General features: G+C 37.5%; 1 protein-coding gene across 1 annotated transcript in view; it reads left to right on the top strand.

The window, feature by feature from the left end:
• Positions 1–22026, top strand: part of LOC122801170 (maltase-glucoamylase, intestinal-like) — a 516102-nt gene that overhangs the window by 474829 nt on the left and 19247 nt on the right. The window contains exon 43 of the mRNA XM_044070733.1: positions 13211–13267. Coding sequence (XP_043926668.1) covers positions 13211–13267 — 57 coding nt within the window. The remainder of the gene's footprint in view (positions 1–13210; positions 13268–22026) is intronic.

The following is a 22026-nucleotide window of genomic DNA, read 5'->3' as shown; positions in this document are numbered from 1 at the left end:
CTGGAGACTGTCCCCATTCAACCCAACACCATAATTATGTATGACATTGACTACTCCACTTTAAACTGGAAATAATGCACATGTCCAAACATGCAGGCTAAGGGATTCCTGAGTTTGTAAACACAAACACCCGGGACTGGATAGTTCCCACAAGAGACATGTTTATCCTTGATCTGGTCCTAACAAACATGGGAGAATGCTACACGTCCACTAGTTTAATGTCCTCAGTTATCAAGTTGGACCATAAAGCTGGTCTGTTTTGAAGTAAAAGTAAAATGCAAGACCCCAGCTAACCATTTTACTTTTTGTCCTAATGAAAACTTCCTACTATTAACTGACACAATGGCAAACTTTCAAGTCCCTCAAACACTGAGAACACTCCTGCCAATGCAGAATTGTTCACAGAAACCCTTTACAATCATGTTAATATCTTTATAAAGACAGCTGTACCTTTCTGAAAAAAATACACAACAAACATAAAAAACAAGCTATCCTGGTGGAATCCCAGCATCAGCAGACTGACTAACAAAAGGAAGAAAATTATGGCAAAAATTAGGGAAATGCCCGTTGAGGTAAAACTCTCTCATCAATCTAAACAAGCAGCTCAGGGGTCTAATCAAGTGTTCCAAAGCAAACATTTTGGTAAAAATAGCCTCACACGGCAAGGCATATCACAAGGCTTTCTTCAACTATGTCAACAAACTCAAAGGCAATGTAGAGCGATATGGCAAACTTATTGTAAATGGAGACACTTATACCGAGCTCGAACCTATAACAAATCTTCTGCCTGACTATTTATTCTTTAATTTTACTTCATGCCAAGTGCCACTCAGGTAGCACAAATCATGATGCCATTAAGATTGCAGAAAATTACAAGTTCACATTTAAAACATCACCCTAAGATTATTTTTGATAAAACTAAATTATTTGATTTAAGTACAACTGAGCTCACTGTTTTGATCTGTCAATTATAGCAGCAGTCTGCATTTAAAGTGGAACATGTGTGTTGAGAGACAGCCTTACAAGACTATCTGCAAATATATAGAGCTGAGTATATTTTTCTGTATTATTCTGTATTATAGAGCTAAATCGTTGCTTAGATATCTGTTGTCTTAGTGTTCTGCAAATATACAGAGATCAGTATATATTTTTTTGGTTTTATAATTTGCACTCTGATTCCTCACATCTCTGTTGAAACTTTCTTCCCCACCTCCCCTCATTTTGGTTTCTATTGCTTGTGTGTTGTTAACTCAAGGTTCCCTTAATTTGAACTGTTAATAGCACCAGTCTGCATTTAAAGTGGAACCTGTGTGTTGAGAGACAGCCTTACAAGACTATCTGCAAATATATAGAGCTGAGTATATTTTTCTGTATTATTCTGTATTATAGAGCTAAATTGTTGCTTAGATATCTGTTGTCTTAGTGTTCTGCAAATATACAGAGATCAGTATATATTTTTGGTATTATAATTTTCACTCTGATTCCTCACATCTCTTTTGAAACTTTGCCTTACCACCCCTCCCTGTTCTTGGTTGTAATTTAAATTTGGTGGTTTTCGCAGTGCCTGCCCCACTGTAGATTTGATTTAGGACACTTCCCCAGTCCCATCTCTTTACCACATTCTACCTAATAAACCCTTTCTGCACTTGCTTTTAGTCCTTTTTAATTTAATTACATTTTTTCAAACTGTGTGTGGACTAATATTGCTACATACTCAAGTGTGCCAGCTAGCACTGCATGTGAATTGTTTTTACTACTGTTTTTGCTACTTTTCTGAAAAAAAAAATTGTAAGCCTGTTTCCTACCTTTCCTGTAATTAGTGTTCCAGATACAGATTTGCTGTATCCAGGACTATTTTAAGCTTCTGAGCCCCCAAGCCTTTCTGTGTTGGAGGGAAGCCTTCTAGCTTATCAGTGGGAGTGGTAAGCACTAGGTAACCTGTCTACCACATAGTGACTGGTTCTGGCCCAGAATTTGTAGTTATTGGCCGTTTGGGCGGTCTTCCATCTCTCTCAACTTTCTGATTTGAAGGCCTGCATTTGCACTTGTTTCTGTCCTGTAACTCCTGGGCCCATCTCATTTGCTCACTCAAAAAAAAATTATCTGCTTTTACTGTATTTGTGTTTCTTCCTACTTTATTTTGCTTTTGCGTCATCTTAAAAGTACTCAATTGTATTTATTACTGCTTGGTGTAACTCATTCTAAGCCTTTTAGTTTAAGCACTTGGGCTTCAGACCAGTTGTTTTACATTAGGAAGGTTTGTGGTCTGCACTGTAGTGGCAGGACAGGTAGCTTACATCCTTCTAAGTTGGGAACTGCTGATTGAGGGCTCAGTGTCTGTTATTCTGAAAGTGTATTCATTCTGGTTTAAGCACTTGGGCTTCAGGCCAGTTATTTTACACTGAAAGGGTTCGTGGTCTGCACTCTTGTGGGAAGAGAGGCTGGACTCTACCCTTCTGAGCTGGGAATTTCTGGTTAAAGGCTTATAGTGCCTGCATATTTAAACTGCTTCTTAATGAAATTGGTACACCTTGTTTGCTGTAGCATAGACTAGATCCAGACCTGCTGAATCTAGCTTTGTTTGTATAACTTGAGCACTAATCCAGGCATTCTTTAAAGTATTCAGTTGTATTTATTACTGCTTGGTAATAACTTGATTAAAGTGTAGCTATCATTCTAAGTCTTTTGGATTAAGCACTTGGGCTTCAGACCAGTTGTTTTACATTAGGAAGGTTTGTGGCCTGCACTGTGGTGGCAGGACAGGTAGCTCACATCCTTCTAAGTTGTGAACTGCTGAATGAGGGGTCAATGTCTGTTATTCTAAAAGTATATTAGTTCTGGTTTAAGCACTTGGGCTTCAGGCCAGTTATTTTACATTAAGCAGGTTCATGGTCTGCACTCTTGTGGGAGGAGAGGCTGGACTCTGCCCTTCTGAGCTGGGAATTTCTGGTTAAAGGCTTATAGTGCCTGCATATTTGAACTGTTTCTTACTGAAATTGGTACGCCTTGTTTGCTGTAGCATAGACTAGATCCAGGCCTGCTGAATCTAGCTTTATTTGTATGCTTGTTGTTTGTTTGCTTGTTATTTCCCTGAAATGCTAATTCCACCTAAAACGTGGCTTTTCAGCACTTCTGTGGATCCCTAGTGATATCTGCATTGCTTACTGTACTTATTTCCTTGTTTCACTTGAAAGAAAGTTACTGTTTGTCGTTTTTGCATTTAAGTTACCTGTAACACATTGCATTTAAGTTACCTGGCACTTGCTCACTAAAGCAATTATATAAGTCAGCACTAAAATATTAAAAGCATTACACCCTCACAAACTCCCCTTGAGTACCTTGTTCCCCACTGGCCCTTTTTTTTCAATTATAAATGAATTCCCAATACTATTCTAGCATGTCCAAAGGTCAGTTGTCAATCTCCTCTCTGGTCCAGCTGGTGAATCAGGGAATCTTGAGGCAATGTTACAACTGCCTCATGTACACAGACAACCCTCTCCTCCTCCCAACAAATTCCAACACATGTGAAAGATGCAACCATATAGCCATACTGGAGGCTAAGCTCTCTCAACTCAGTACTGGCAAAACCAGTCAGGAGGAGAAGGAAACCACACTCACTACAATTCCAGTCTCACAAAGACCTACCACGACAGCAAACCAAACACATAAACACACAAAAACATACTCAGAGGCTCTAAATAAAAATCTGCCTAAGCAGCAGAGACCTCCAAAGCAGACACCCAAGCAACCACTACCCCAAAACAAAACACGTGCAACACATAGCTCACAAAGCCAGTGTGCCAAACAGTCACAGCCCTTAAGGCTAAACAACACACCTGATACACTTGTAATAGGTGACTCTATCGTTAGGCACACTGACGTCCTGCTCACCAAGCTGAACAAGGAGAAGGTCATGGTGAGCTGCCTGTCGGGCGCTAAGATCCGCCACATAACACAAGCTCTCAGGTCACTCCAAGGCAAGAACAAATATGACTCAATCATTGTCCATGCTGGTGTGAATGACCTTTGACGTACCTCCCTGGACTACATGAAAAGAGACATAGAGGAGCTCTCTGAGCATGTAGCCCAAATCGGTATGACCCTGACCTTGAGTAGCATCTTACCCTCACCAAGAATGATGCCACAATATGAAGACAAGATGATCAATTTCAACAATTGGCTTAAGTACTGGTGTCATTCAAAGGGGATCCAATGCCTGTCAGCCTGGGATGACATGCTCGACAAGCCACAATGCTTCATTAGGGACGGCTTGCACCTGTCACCCCTGGGCTTTCAGATATTGGCAAAGGCTCTTGCTACCCCCATAGTACCTTTTTTAGGCAAGGCTCAAAAGACAAAGCCACCTCCATAGGTATCACAAGGGATAAGAAACTAAGAGTAATGCTACTCAATGCTAGAAGTCTAAACCTTACGATGCACGCACTCGAAACTCTCCTTAGCATGGAAAACATCGATATCTGTGCAGTAACAGAAACCTGGTTCAGGACTCCTGAGAGCACCCCAGCACTACCAGGTTATACCTCATACCATGCTTCTCGTCCCCAAAACTTGGACCAAACCACAAAAGGAGGGGTAATATCAATATTCGTCAAAGATACCCACACCTCCAGGTTGGTGGCAGAGCACAAAGCATCAGAGACTATCCATGTGCAACAAACAGTGGGTAAAACGGCCTTCCAGTTTATAGCCTGCTACAGACCACCCTCCCAAACCCAGGAACCCCATTCAGCCTTCCTGAGGACACTGAAAAATATGAAGGTCTCTCCAAACACCATTATATTCGGTGACTTCAACTACCCAAACATAGACTGGGAGCATTACTCTAGCTCCAACACCCTAGCCCAAAGGTTCCTAGAATTTATAAACTCAAATGCTATGGAACAACTTGTTACCACTCCCACAAGAGGGGAAAACATACTGGACCTGATCATCACCAACATGGGGACTCTATGCTCCAGACCAGAAGTTTATCCCTCACTGGTAAGATCAGACCATAAACTAATCTCACTGGATATTCACATCCCGACTCCACAGCCTGCCCTGAAAACCACAGTGAAAAACTTCTCTAAAGCAAATTTCACACTCCTCAAAACCAAGGTGGAATCCTTCAAAGCCCCCAGGTCTGTGGAAAATACGGCTGAAACCGCAGAATCCTTTATAAACGCATTCTATGAACACCTTCAGGAATGCATGGATCGTGCAATCCCAAATAAAACCAAGACCCAATCCTCCAAAGGCAGACGTCTTGTCTGGTGGACCCCAGCCATAAACAAATAATACAATAGAAGGAGGAAGCTACTACATGATAGAGCAAAATCCCAAAAGGGGAAAAGGGGAAGGCATCTCTGATCAGTATTAGCAAAAAACTACGGGCACTCATAAAATCGTCTAAGTTTAGCTTTGAGAGAAAAATTGCACAGGACACTAAGGATAATCACAAGGTTTTCTTTAGTTATGTTAGGAACCTGGGTGGGAATTCCCAGATATGCTCAGAATTAGTCCAAAATGACAAAAAATATACCGAACCCACAGACATTGCCAACATCCTAGCTGACAGGTTCAGCGCAAACCTCTCCCCCCCTCCCCACCAAAAGGGCAAATATATATCCCAGCAGAGTGCTGCCCCCCTGACATCTCAGATGCTCAGGTAAGAGCTGCCCTCTCCAAAGCAAAAAACACAGCATCAATGGGACCAGACTGTGTCCCGGGCTGCATCCTAGATGAACTCCAAGAAGAGCTAAACCCAAACATAAAACTACTGTTCAATCTCAGCCTTATTACATGATATGTACCCAAAGAGTGGCGTACAACAACAGTGGTCCCTCTCCACAAAGGTGGTGCCTCAACGGATCCTGGAAACTATCGCCCCATAAGCCTGACTAGCTTGGTCTGCAAAGCTATGGAAAGGATCATCATGGACCTCATAAATAAAGATATTGGGGACCTACAGACACTGGATCCTACCCAGTTTGGCTTTGTTAAGAGCAGATCCTGCCTCTTAAACCTGGTTGATTTATTTGAAACAGTCACCAAGGCCATTGACGAGGGGAAGGTGGTCCACATAGCCTACCTGGATCTCGCAAAAGCCTTCGATACAATACCCCACTCGGGAATTATAGATAAGCTCACCAGCTTAAATATAAACCCCTATATCACTAGATGGGTTAAAAACTGGCTCAAGGACAGAACCCATATGGTTAGAATTTCTGGAGCCATGTCAGACTCCAAACCAGTTACAAGTGGCGTCCCACAAGGCTCAGTCCTGGGACCTCTCTTGCTCGATATATATTTCTCGGAGGTACAGGCCAACACGGAAGGACTGTTGCTGACCAAATTTGCAGATGACTGCAAACTGGGCGCCATGATCGACTCTCCAGCCGACACAAGCATCCTCAAAAGGGCCTCATAGAAACAGACAACTGGTGCCAGAGCCATGGCCTCAAGCTAAATGCCAAAAAGTGTATAGTCATCCCCTTTGGCAAAAACAAAGTGCCCACAAATTACCACATACATGGTAATCCATTAAGCACAGAAGAAGTAATTAGGGACCTGGGGACCCAAGTTGATAGCAATCTCTCATTTGACAACCACGTGGCCAAAGTGGTTAGAAAAAATTTTTATATAGCCCACCTAATCATGAAGGGATTCACATCTAGATCAGGGGAGGTCATCGTGCCTCTTTACTCATCCCTCATCAGACCCATAATTGAGTACAATGCCCCTTTTGGGATGTACCTTACCAGACACCTGCAGCAACTGGAAAGACCCCAAAAGTACCTCACCAAGAGGATCAAAGGGCTCAAACAGATGCCATATGCTGCCCGGTTAAATAAACTCCAGCTCTACTCAGTGGCATACCACCTGCTCAGAGGCGATCTGTGCCTGATGTATAAAGCCATGTCCAACCCAGAATTAATGGACATGCTGTACCTCAGAAAATCCAAATCCCATCGAGCTACGCGCTCGAGAGACTTGAACCTCAGCACTGAAATAAATAGGACATGCTGGAGGGACAGATTATTAACCCAGAGGCTCACTTCACTCTGGAATAAAATCCCAGTCCAGGTTAGGCAGAGTCCCTCATTGACTTTCTTCAAGAGGAATCATGATGCATGGATGGGAGATCGTAGGTTTACCCCGGGTATCACTTCTGGGTCACTGTTAGACAGAGGCACAGTATACTAACCTTGAAAAAGGGCATAGCAAAATTAATTTAAAATGGGTGGCAAAAGCCAAACACACTCTGGCTAGGCTTATAAATGCCCTAGGGCAGATAGCCTAGTATGAACCTATGAACCTATGAACCTATGAATGAAAAGTCTTGATGATTTGGTTAGTATGTGGGATACTTTTGAGCACACATGTTGCAAGCATTTAATTCAGTGCAGGACAACTATAAAGGAAAAATATGAGATGTATTCACCTCCTTGGCAGAGCACAACACATTCCAAATTACTGAGGAAAAAAAGAAGACATTAGTATCAGTAAAAGATATTAGACTACTACAGCTAAAACAGGTTATAATTTAGGTAGTAGAAACTGAAGAGTGTCTTACTGAAAGTGAAATGTAAGTAGGAAAACATCTTTTGTCTAATGTCTCAGTCAACAAAGCAATTTTATTCTTATGTTCAGAAATATAAATGTGAAAAAATGGACAGGGCCCTATTATTATGAATAAAAAAAGGTTATATGAAGGAGTACAGTTGGCTGAGGTGTTGAGTTTCTTTTGAGATTCCATGAGTTGGGTCAGTTGTTGTGTTAGAGATACCTTAAAGGATGATATTTATGAATGTCCATTTTTTAGTTTGGACACTGTAAGAAAATTGTTGGGCCACATAATAAAGGGCAGTTTTCTGAGTCCCAACAAATTAACTGGACTCAGTACTTACATTTCTACTATTATTGCATTGTTCTTTACTACAATGTTGTTTCAAGGTTATGTTCTTTTAAGTTGGAAGTGCACGCATGTCAAAATGTTTGAGAGATGTTTACTACTCATTTTGATTAATTTATAGGATTATCTGTTGTATCTGTCTTACATAGTTTTACCTATAATAGATCAACATTTACTAATTTGACAACTTTTTATGATCCTTGTTACTTTGGTCTTCGATTAGAATGTATCTGTTATTGTGGTTTATATAGATCTTTCTAAGGCTTTTGACAGTATTCCACACAATGAAATTATTGATGCAATGTATAAAAAGTTGATAAATCCACACATTATATATTGGGTGTCAAACTGGCTGAGTGGGAGGAAGAAGTGAATTAGAATTAAGAATTATATATCTAACTGAGCTGATCTGCTTAAAGAGTCTTACAATGCTTACTGTTGGACCTAGAGTTATCTAATATAGCTTTTTCTCAGATACCAAAGTATTCCTTTATTCAGATAGCAAAATACTCTGGTGATATCAAATTAGGACAAGTTATAACATCATCAAGGGATATAAAAGAATTTAATCTGTACTTGAGTAAAGTTAACTTTTTGGTTATAATGGATGTATTATTAATAAATATAAATATAGGGGCCTTTACTTTGGCAAAACTATTTTTTATGTCAATGTGAAATTAGGAAAAGCATTTTTTTATTGAATTTGTTAGAATACAATGATTTGGACATTAGAAATTGCAATAATTTTAAAATTAGGTCTCATGTCCAAGTAATTAAAACCAAAACACTCAGAGTTGTAGGATTAACTTTTAAGAACTTTGTTTCAAGGAATACGGAGTATTTAAAAAAATGGCGTTTGACCTACTATTGAATATATTATAACACTTTGCACATATACCAAGGGAATTTATTAATTTTGGATAAAATATGGATCCATATTACGTTGTTGAAAAACTTCTTCAGCCAATGCCTGTTCACCAACCAATAGTAAAAATCTAACTTCATCAAAAATCACATGGCCATCATTAGGAATTTGCCCTTTTCAGCACTGTAGTGTGATGTCGAAGTTGGTATATTTAATACCGGGGGTGTAGAAGGCACAGCACCCCACTTTAAAGAGTTTGAAATTTTGTATGGTGTTTGGTTGGCCACGTGATTTTTTAAGAAGAAAGAGATACTTACTTCTGCTGAATTAAGCTTTTTTTATTATTTTTTATTTATGTAATTATTTGTTACCAATTTTTTGGCTGCCTGAAAACGATTTTCAGCTGTACTCAGTTCCTCTCCTCATCCACTGGGTCTGTCTTACCTCCCTTAGCCTTCCAGTGCCTAAACCCAACCAGTGTCCAAGGCAATGATGAGCTCAATAACCTTGGGGGGGGGGAGGTCACATCTTACTGTGGCTGAGGACTATTCTTCATATGTTTCTTTGTGCATTTGCACACCCTACTAACCCCATGAGGGTGGGATATGCAATGGGCATCAGTGCTGAACTGCCCTTCACTTCCACAAGGGGCTATTGTCAACAGGATGCTAGACACCCTTCTAGGGATGAATCCCACAGTGGCTTTCCTGGTCTCTAACAGGGAAATAAACATCAAAAGTATGCCTTGATTACATATTCCTCCTTCTTCCCCCACAAGGTGGGCATGGTCATCCTCTTCTACCAGTGTCTTAGACAGAAAAGCCACTATCGGAACCTAGGTGACCTGGGTCATAATCAGAAAATTTTGCCTCTATGAAATTGCACTGAATTAGTCCTAACTGGCCTTAATCACTATTTCAGTGGATTATAAACATTTTTACTCTGCATGTTGATTTATTAAGAGATTGAGATTAAATAAATTCTATCTGCTTAAGTTTCAGTTTTATTTATTGTATTTTTTAGATCACTGATGAACTTTCTTAGACAGCAAACACATCAAAAAATTTCATTTGTGATCATAACCATTAAAAAAAACATTAAATTAAGCTGATCACAAATGTAGAAAAATGTGTTGCATTTGTAATCAATTAACCCAACTACAAATATTGCTTTAAATTGGGGATTCCACCTACATCAACAGAAATTAAATATACTGCTAATTCTACGGTCATACAACTGCAGAGAAAGTGGATAGCTCCTGAAATTGTACTACAGTCACAGTCTGACTTTTAATATAATTCAACCACTAGAACCACAGAAGAAAATTACCATTTAAATACACATACACACACACACACACACACACACACACACACACACATATACATATATATATATATATATATATATATATATATATATATATATATATATATATATATATATGGGTTCCTATGAGTTCATCGACATTTCAAATCACCGACACTCACCTCTTCGACACCAAACCATCGATGTTCATATCATCGACAATTCCGGTAAGCGATCTTCCTCCTTACAGGACCCATGGTAGCGCTTGTTTCTCTGGTACGACATAAATAACAACACTTTCAAGGTAAATTATGCAGAATCACGTAAACCCTACTCGTTGTAATACAGAAACAAGCGCTACCATGGGTCCTGTAAGGGGGAAGATCGCTTACCGGAATTGTCGATGATATGAAAGTCGATGGTTTGGTGTCGAAGAGGTGAGTGTCGGTGATTTGAAATGTCGATGAACTCATAGGAATATAGATATATATATATATATATATATATATATATATATATATATATATATATGTATATAATTGCACTTTCAAAACTTGAAATACTGAAATGTCGAATTCCAGTGTCTCGAGATGAAAATATCAAAAGTGAAAATCACAAAAAATAGAAATTGTCCCAGGGGAAGTCAACATTTGCCCAGAACTACAAACTATATACCATACCATCATAAACTCATCTAGGTAGGGGGCTGCACCCCCCACACCTCCATAACCATATATACCAATTGTGGGATTGCAGTACAGTAGGGAAAAAGGCATATCCCCTCACGATGGGCGGGTGTTTACTTGCCCTGTGATAATTTCCATGTTTCGTGATTTTCACATTCGTTATTTTCATCTCGAGATACTAAAATTCGACATTTCAGTATTTCGAGTTTTGAAAGTGAAACTATATATATATATATATATATATATATATATACATACACACACACACACACACACACACACACACACACACACACACACACACATATGCGTGTGTCTGCATGTGTGTTTGTGCGTGCATACATATCTATTTCTTTGATATACATGCCTGTCTCTGTGTATGTGTGTGTGTGTGTGTGTGTGTGTGTGTGTGTGTGTGTGTGTGTGTGTGTATATGTATATGCACATACATATATATATATATATATATATATATATATATATATATATATCCTTGAATATATTTGTAAACATTGACAAGTGTAAACATTACAGCCTATACTATATCATCAAAAAAATACTCAAAAACATAATAAACCAAATCTACAAAATACCAGCAAAAACAAACCCCTAATGAACTGTGAATATAAAAGCATACCATTTGATTGAAACATAGATAGAGAGACAGATCTATTGATATAGATATATGTACCCACACATATTAATAATCATATGATTTTGTAATGAACTCTTGACTTCCTCTATGTAGACATAATCAAATAGAAAGGAAGCAAAGATCAAAGAGAAAGCTAGAATGTACCTGTTTTTGAATGTAATTCATCGGATTAAACAGCACAGTTAATTTAATTTTTGCATTTGAGTGACATGTAAATTACATACCATGCATCTCATACTAATAAATTATGAGTCACATATTACTGGGTTCAGGATAAAGGAAAATGCTAGTTTCTGTAGAAATCTATACAGTTCTCCTATACCCAATGTTCATGTGACCTTAACATTAGAATATATTTGCAGAAATATGTGGGTCACATATATCTTCATGGAGGGTACAGGCATAACTCTCAACCAGCCAGCCCCTAAAAATTATAGCAGAGACCATCACATATGTAAGAAATGATACAGTCAGATTATTTGGACCTGGATTCAAAAACTAAACATTGAAGTGAACTTGTTCAAGTTTAGAATACTTCTGACTGCAACTTTCTGGAATATCAATAAAATGGATAATTTACTGCAGTTAACTGAATTCAATATATAATAACAGCAAAACAAAAATGAATTTCAGAAATGTTCACTCTTTTAAAAAAACATATAAAACACACGCAGAGCTTTCAGGTTTCCCCTTCTACAGTGTATAAAATATCTGCTAATAATATAGTCTATTTATTAACTTGTAAGCAATGCTTAGCTTTTTATATAGATAAAAGTAGTCAGAAACTTAAAGAACGGATCATAGTGCATAAGTCAGAAATAAGAAGTGGGTAGAGTCAAATGCATTAGCAAAACATATATTAGAAGAAGGAAATGAAACACATAGGTTTAGAGTGATTAAAGTTATATGTAAAACTGAGAGGGGGGAGACATAAACAACAAATTAGAAAATTTGGAATTAACTTGGATTTTAGAATTAAGTGCGGATATATATCCAGGACTAAATGAGTCAGTGAGTCTGAAACCTCTCTTACAGAGAAAACAAATGATATTGCACTGACTAATTAATTGTATAATTAATTTCTTATAGTGATTGGTTGGCGGTGTCATGTGTTTTTATATAAAAGTTGTACAAAAAAGCAGATATTTTATGCACTGACAAAGGGGAAACCTGAGAGCTTTGTGTGTGTTTTACATGGTTTATTAAAATAGTGACCGTTTCTGAAATTAGTTTTTTTTTTTTTTTTTTTTGCTGCAACTTTCTGGAACCCTGAATGAAAATAAGAACGATAATCATTACTTTAACTTATAAGTATTTTATAATCATTTTGCCACAAGATTATACAGTGGAGTAATCATGGAAATGTTATTAGAGTCAAAGTACATATTGCAGAGATAGAGCTAATATCTACAAATTCCAGATTAATGACAACTGTTAAATTATCCAGTCAACACTTAGTCTTCGAGAAGTAATGTTTACCGTTAATGCATTTTTTTACATAATTGTGTTCACACTAGTGTCAGGATGACTCTAGTATGTTTTGTTGTACTAAAATGCTTACAGTATGCATATGCATATGCATAGTACCTGATGACTGCATAAATGTAAAGAAAAAATCAGAACGTGACCAACTCAAATATCTCCCTGCCATTTCTGAAGAATCATTAATTTGAATGTATTTGCTGCAAATTTCATGTTTTTAACATTTGGCCTTGAAAAAGCAGTATAACATTATTTATTGTGTATACCTTGCCAAAAAAGTATGTTTATTATTATTCTAGGGTGCTACTGTTGTTGAAGGCTACTTCCCTGATGCACTTTGGTATGACTATTTTAACGTAAGTAAAATGTTACTTCTTATGTTTAGCTTCATTTCTGAAAGTCACTGTATTCTCTTATTTTGCTCTACCATATTTTTTCATACAATATAGACACCTATATAAATTAGCAAAAATGATGTATTTATTATTTATTTATTATTTATTATTTGATGCCACAGTTAATGAACTTTATAATCAACTGAAATTAAACTTCAGTGAAGAACATGTTTAAAAAAATATTGGAAACTTGAGTTATGAATGATTATAAGAAATATATTTTCTGACCATAAATTTTGTATTTGTAGCAGTTAAGCATACAATGGATATAAAAAGTGTACGCACCTTTAATGTGACCTATAACCTGCACAATTAATTTGAAAAACAAACAAATCTGTTAGGGGAAAAAAATATAAAAAATAACAAATGTACAATATGCTGGTTGCATAAGTGTGCACACCCTTAAACTAATACTTTGTTGTGTGTGCACACCCTTAAACAAATACTTTGTTGAAGTACCTTTTGATTTAATTACAGCATTCAGTCTTCTTAAGTAGGAGTCTATCAGCATGGCAAATGTTGACTTGGCAATATTTGCCCACTCTTCCTTGCAGAAGTGCTCCAAATCTGTCAGATTTTGAGGGCATCTCTTGTGCACAGCCCTCTTCAGGTCACCCCACAGATTTTCTATTGGATTTAGGTCTGGTCTCTGGCTGGGCCATTCCAAAACTTTAATTTTATTCTGGTGAAGCCATTCTTTTGTTGATTTGGATATATGCTTGGAGTCATTGTTGTGTTGAAATGTGAAATTCCTCTTCATCTTCAGCTGTCTAGCTGGCACCTGAAGGCTTTGAGACAAAAGTGACAGGTATATGGAACTGTTCATAATTCCCTCCACCTTGACTAATGCCCCAGTTCCAGCTGAACAAAAGCAATCCCAAAGCATGATACTGCCACCACCATGCTTCATTGTGGAGATGGTGTTCTTTTGGTGATGCAAAGTGTTGCTTTTGCTCCAAACATCCCTTTTAGAATTGTGGCCAAAAAGTTCAACCTTGGTCTTATCAGAGCATAACACATTTTCCCACATGCTTTTGGGAGACTTGATGTATTGTTTTGCAAATTTTAGTTGGGACTGGATGTTTTTCTATGTAAAAAAAGGCTTTTGTCTTGCAACCCTACCCCATAGTCCAGACATAGGGAGAATATGGGAGATTGCTGTCACATGTAGTACACAACTAGTACTTCCCAGAAATTCCTGCAGCTCCTTCAGTGTTGCTGTAGGCCTCTTGACAGCCTTCCTGACAAGTTTTCGTCTTTTCTTTTCAGAATTTTGGAGCAACATCCAATTCTTTGCAATGTCACTGTTGTCCCATATTTTTTCCACTTTTTGATGACTGTCTTCACTGTGTTTCATGGTATATCCAATGCTGTGGAAATTTTTCTGTACCCATCTCCTGACTGATACCTTTCAACAATCAGATCACTTTGATGCTTTGTAAGCTCTCTGTGAAGCATGGCATTTGCTGTAGTAGGCAACTGAGTAAATGTCAGGAATATCCTACTTGGACAGCTGAACTTTATTTGGGGTTAAACAGTCTCTTTAAATGATGCCAGGTATGTACCAAAGAAAACTGAATGCTGTAATTAAATCAAAAGGTGTTTCAGCAAAGTATTAGTTTAAGGGTGTACACACCACAAAGTATAGGTTTAAGGGTGTGAACACTGATGCAATCATTGTATTGTACGTTTTTATTTTCTTAAATTTTTCCACTAATAGATTTGTTTGTTTTTCAATTAAAGTGTACAGGTTATAGGTTACATTAAAGGTGGGAAAACTTTTGAAATGATTTATTGTGGTCTCATTTTTTTATATCACAAAAACCTGTCATTTTAACAGGGGTGTGTACACTTTTTATATCCACTGTATTTACTTTGTAACTATATAGATTCTAAAGCTATGGCGTCTTGCTAATCGAAAAGGTGTTTTCACTACTGTATAGTAGTATACTTGTAGTCAAATGCTTTTCTGAAACAACAAAATTCTTTCTGTGTCAACAAGCATACACACACACACACGCATACACACACACACACACACACACACACACACACACACACACACACACACACACACACACACACACACACACACACAGTAATTTATAAGGAATGTATGAGGTTTGGTGTGAGATAAATGAAATATCTTTGTAAGTTTAGAGAATCAATCTCTCAATAAGAGCTTCCCTATACATTTTCAAGCCTTAACTGGATGCAGTACTATTTGATATAGTCTGTTACACTGAAATTGAACTTCCCAGATGCTGCTTCCAATGTGTACACTGATGGTCTTGTCTCCAAATGCACATGTGCAGTGATTCCTTTGTGGAGATTTCACTTTACTTCAAGTTTGTGACACAGTGGGTTGGCATGTATAAGACCTGGCACTGGGTGTTGTAGGGGGGTTTCCAAAATGTTTTTTTCATCTAGATAAGTTAGAATTGGTTATTCCCATCTAATTACAAACTTTTAGTTATGTAACTCAAAGACTCACAACGGAAGCACATGAGACTGGTGAAGCTGTTAGTCACATACCACATCTCCCTACATGTTCCCTGCAGCTACTCCTTCTGTTTTATCTTTAATGTTAGAGCAGTGTTCTTTTCCATTTTAGTGGCAACACTAAACATCTGAGTTTTGATTAAACTGGACATTAAACAGCTTCTGTATGTTTTTTATGAGTGGACTGCTTCATGGATGCTTTCAAGTGTATTTGTGATGAATAGCTATCTTTATTAGCTTATTTTTTTTTCTCGGTCATCTTATTTTATACGTATTGTATCAGGGCACATAGAGCTTTATTAGGATAGCTACATTTACAATGTTTAAAGTATTTTTTAGTTGGACTGGATAGTTAGAATGGTCTGTTTTGCCTAGAATGTCATTTCCAATTGATTTATTTATGATTATTCTTGTATGTAAACCTTTTTAATTCTAATTTTGATTAATTTTGCCACAAGGGGGTTAGTTTACTTTGACATTTTTGGCCTGACTGATTGATTGTTCACTTTGTGTCTGCAGTGTGATTTTTTTTTTTTTTTATTCACGTCAATAAGAATTGTTGTTTCTGTTTTATTTTTTATGTACTATCTATAAATGCCTCTCTGATGGCGTGGTGTGATAAATCCCTGATTATACAATGACCCCCTATCAATATTCCAAAATGTGCATGCTGATTGGTCAGCGTGCCCATTGTAAGTCAGTGGAAAAAGGTCCGGTCGCCCAGACTTTTTCCATTAGTATAAGTCTTTTTTTTAGACAGCAACGGAGAATGGAAGATCTCCGTTGCTGTAATCTCGCTATGTTAAATGGGTTTAACATAGCGAGACAGCTTTAAAAAAAGCAATGGAGATCTTCCTTTCTCCATTGCTTCCACACACAGCTCTGATGTATTGCGTAATCATACGCATCTGCAGTACATCAGAAACTGCCGCATAATAGCGGACAGCTGTGGAAGGGCAGCACGGAGGCATTATACAATGCTGTTTTTTCAGAAAAGTAAGTATTTTATTTCTTAAATAATGTCATTGTATAATAGCAATAACCCACTTCTGGGTGTGGGTAATGCTGGATTTACCCATGGTTGTCTATTTGGCCACTCAGGCTTCAACCTCATGACCAAACCACACCTACCATGGGTAAATCCAGCATTATCCACACCCAGGCATGAGTTATTGCTTAACCACATCCCAGGAAAACTGGGTTCAATTAGTGACTACAGCAGCTGTCAGAGCAGTAGGGAAGGACTGGTGTTACCATCTCAAGCAGGGAGGGAGTGAGGCAGGAAAGTCATACCTGAGTTTTCCACATAACAGCCTCTGGTTGAGGCTGGAAATTTGAGAGGGGGACTTGGACCAAGGAGGGGAATAGAGTGAGGACATTGATTGAGCTGCTGTAGGGCAATATGTCAATATGCCCTTATTGCACACCCATTCCTCAGATGTACCAGAAACTGCAGGGGAGTAAACCAGCAGTAGGTCGTAAATAAAATTCCACATCAGAAGTGACAGATGGAACACACAACAGGATGGATTTACAGTACACACAAGCCTCAGGCAAAAATTGAAGATACTCAGGGGGTAGAAGTACAGCCTGGCAGACCCCGCAGTGGATAGGGGCTATCTAGTACTTTCCAAACTATATGAAGCTTGACAGTTATAAAAAATATGCTATCTAGAAATCTACCTATAAATAGCATATTTTGTAGACTGTATAAAAGGCATGAACTATGAAAGAATAAATGAGTTTAATAAATAACAGGAAAACTCAACAAAGTCACCAAAACCGGAATGACTTTTATGAGACCTCTTTTTTTGTGACAAAAACACTCCTGTATGTCTTTTTGATTTTTTTCCTGTTATTTATTAAACTTGTTTACTCTCAAGTAGGTCATAGTTTATATATAGATATATATATATATATATATATATATATATATATATATATATATATATATATAGTGACATGGATGTATTGCACTGATAATGTCTTTCATATTCCATTCCATGGATTTAGTGTATTTTTGCAGTCAGTGTATGTTGGATGATGGCTAATGTAGCTGCTTTCTGGATTTTGTGTTTTGTTCTAATTTTTGTAAAGTAGGCTCCTTGTGGTTTGTCTGTATTCTCTTCTCCTATTTGATTTCAAATGCTTACATTGTCAAGGAATTGATGACCAGTATTTGAAAAGATAGTATTCCACAAACAGATGTAAATCCATATATGTATTTACATGCAAACTTGAAAACATCAAAGCCAAATTTAGGCACAAGCTGAAACAGTCATAGCAGAGGACCTTGCAGTGTGAAGGGGCCTGTTAGAATTTCAGAATATATTTTTTAATTTGTTGCAGTTTTATTATAATTTCATATATGAAAGTCTCCTTAAATATGTGTATTATTGATTTAGTGCCTTAAACATGAATAATTAAAAGCATGCATTTTTTAAAACTTCTAACAGAGCCAACCTTATACCGCAGTCACACATTTGCTTTTATTTTATTATGTAATAACACTTGCCGCTTCCCATAACTTAAAGGCTAATCTGGTCTACATCCCACCCTCACATGTACACACACACACACACACACACACACACACACACACACACACACACACACACACACACACGCACGATGGCCAGTGCCAAACTTTCACAATAATAATAAAAAAAAAAAACTTTCAAAAGTAACAGAAAAAAAATCTTGGGTTGTCTAGGTGACCATCAATAGTACCAACAAACCTTATAGAACTGCTCAACCAGAGAAACTATTAACTGATTAACTAATCCTTAGTGTCCTCACTTGAGGACCTCAGTTAACCACTGACATTCCCAGAACAATGTAATCAATGCACATATTGTGTCTCCATGAGACTTGTAGAGCTCAAAATTCTCCAGATATATTCATAAAACTAAAGCCACAAGTAAGGTGTGATGCTGTTGATTATATCTTATTGATTATGTTCCAAAAAACAAAAAAGAAAAAAAAAACTACAAAAAAAAAAAAGTATGGTTTTGTTAGTTTCTTCCTGTTTTATGTTGACTACAGAAGTATTTTAAGATCTTTCAAAATCCTGCATATGATTTACTTGTCAATGCTCATAACATGACAGTAGTGATATTTGTATATCCTACAGGCTAAAACATGCATGCACCTTGTTATTAATGACCCTCTAAATACCCACCTCCTACTTACCAAACAACTAAAATACCTAGGCATTTCAGCAGATGAACACATAATATTGGACCTGCATGCTGAAGTATAACGTGAATATGGTAATAAATCATTTAAGTTCTAATATATAAAATGTTTAATCTGCTCACTATATAAGCTAGAAGATTATATGTCAATTATTCTCTGAAGAAAAAGTTCAAAAAGCTCACAGAACAAAGTATTTGAACGTTTTATGCTTTTGTTCTTTATTGTGTAACAAGAACTTCATCATGAGATTATTATTGTCTTACTTCCAAGATTCAGATATAAACTGATTGTATTAATACTGAACTCTGTACAAAACACTTGATTTATTGAAACAGTTGGGATAAAATACTTTTATGCATCATCCCTTCACATAATATAGTACATCATTAATGCTAACTAGCTACCAATCACTGCTAGACTATCCTTTCTTCTTTACACTCTTGGATTTTAATTACTGCAGAAAAGATGCCTCCCTTCTGTACTTAATAAGGTACTCATTGATGATCTAAATTATTCCAAACAAAACAATGACTGTATATAACTGGTAAGGCTTTAGTTTACACTAACAACTACTTACATGGATTTCTTTTGTCTACATCAGTTTGTCGAATGCTTAATTGAGCGAATTGCTAGTCATTGAACCTTACTCAATGAAAGCTCAATTAAGCAAATGACAATTTCAGTGAAAAATTTCCCAGGGAAAGGATGTGATTGGCCGTTATCGGGTACTTGCCCTTTTCCTCACTGTAGTGCGATCTTGAAGTTAGCATATTTAGTTAAGGGGGTGTGGAAGATGAAACCCCCCACTTCGCCGAGTTTTACATTTTGTTGTCTTTGTTATGGTTGGGAGCTATCCCAGTGGTTATTTTGCCTGGGAAAGTTTTCTCTGAAATTGTTGTTCGCTTAATTGAGCTTTCACTTAATTGGGTTCAATGAATAGAGATTCACTCAATTAAGCTTTTAACAAAATGATATAGACCCAGATTTCTCTGAAATTTGTCCAGCAAACTGAAAGAAGGTAGCAGTAAAATAAGTGTGACGACCCCACTTAAACCTGGGCAGTATCTAAGGAGCCTCAGTCCTCACCAGTGTCTTCAGTAAGGGAGCGTCACTGAATGCCAGGATAAAACACACAATTTCCCCTCGACTACCTGGGATTGGATATATGCTTCACTCCAGATCCCCAACTGAGTTTTCATACTAAACACTGCATAGCACTGTGTCCCAGTTCTATTATTTAACACAAACTCTTAAATATTTGATACTCATACACACAAACACACTTGGGAAAGACTGGCAAATATTTGCCTGCTATGTCTTCTTTCCTAAATTACATGGTAATGGCTGCCACCAATCAAATTACCACAGTACCCTTCAAAAGGGGTGTTAAATTATGTTGGGTGCAATAAATGTCAATATAAATGGTAGCATGTAATCCAAGCATTAAGGCTTTTTGGAGTGGACCTGGTGTTATCAGAATACGCATAAACACTTTCAGGTTATCAAAATTCCTCCCTAAATAACCAGCCATAATAGAAGATAGTAAAATATTTAATAATATGTGGCGGATCCTGGCACCCGACAGGCAGCTGACTTTAATTTTCTCCTTGTTCAGCCTGGTGAGTGGGACATCAGTGTTCCTGACTATAGAGTCACCTATGACTAAAGTATTAGGTACGTTGTCTTTCCTTAGGGGCTGTTGCTGGGTGGCACACTGGTGTTGTGAGCTATGTGACACTTTGGTTGTGATTGGTGTTTGTTTGCTTTTCAGCTTCGGAGGACCTTGTTGCTTGGGAAGTTTACAGTTAAGGGCCTCCACATATGTGGGTTTAGTGTTACTATGTGTGGGTGTTGGTGGTGTGAGTTTAGAAAATCTATGTGTTGCTTGAGGTGTAGTGCAGGTGTTAACCTTCGCCTCTTGACTGTCTAGCACATTCTTGGGTGGAGAGAGTTTTGCTTCCAGTTTGGCTATGTAAGTGCATATCTCAAAGGTTGTAGTGTTGGCTGGTAGGAGGAGAGGGTTGTCTGTGTACATGAGACAATTGCTGCATTGCCCCAGTATGCCCAGATTCACCAGTTGGACAGGAGAAATCACCAGAAGCTGACCCTTGGACATGCCTGGTTTGGTGCTTTTTTTGTAAAGTACAGGAGCTGTTTTCCCTTATCTTAGCAAGCTATTTTGCAATTATAGGCTGTTTAGTGCCTACAATGAATTTCTCCTTATTGACAAGGAGAGTTGAGTGACTGTATCAGTTTGACTTCCTAGTGCTTTCCAGCAGGTATTAGAGCAAGTGTTAGTCGCAGGGATGCTTAAAGGTAAGATGAAAAAAAATGGTGTATCCTAAACACTGCAGTGTGCACTAGAGAAGTTAAATGTGAAAGTAGGTAACTTAAGTTTTACCTGTCTAAAAAGTTAAGTTTTAGTGTGTAGTCACTATTTTTAAAACAGCAAGATAGATTGAAAGGGGGTGGTCACTTTTGTATTCTGGTACTATGGAATACAGTAGGATGGCCAATAAATTTAAATAGTTGAAGGGGAGTGATTTCACAAAATGATAATTTTGTGCTTACTCACACAAGCCAGTGAAAGCAGAGAGGAAATGAGATATATGGTCAAATTAACATAAGAGGCGGGCAACTAGAATGACAGTTTCTGCCTGACTCACAAGAGACATAGCTGTGGTCTCTTTTGAAGTTTTAATATGCAGTTAAAAGCAGACTACAAGTAAAACACAAGGTAAAGAAAAAACATCACAGTATTCAAAATATAAAAAGGCAATAAAGTAATACAAAATACAACAAATAAAAAGCAAACTAACTTTTCCTTCACAGCAAAGTGTAGCAGATTCTGGGTGAGCCTTTCCCAGTAAAGCTCTGAAATGTTTTATTTTACCCCTTAAATGGAAGGTTTAATTCCTAGCTCCAACTCTCAGGTCACAAATTATTAACCTTAAGTGACCTCTTCTATCTTATGTATGAGTCCTTAACTGATCAGTTCTAATTTCTAACTCACAAGAGAC

Source organism: Protopterus annectens, chromosome 4.part1, assembly GCF_019279795.1.
Source record: "Protopterus annectens isolate FY-2018-M chromosome 4.part1, PAN1.0, whole genome shotgun sequence".
Classification (NCBI taxonomy): domain Eukaryota; kingdom Metazoa; phylum Chordata; order Ceratodontiformes; family Protopteridae; genus Protopterus; species Protopterus annectens.
Note: the sequence above shows the minus strand (reverse complement) of the source record. Positions and strands in the feature narration are given on the sequence as shown.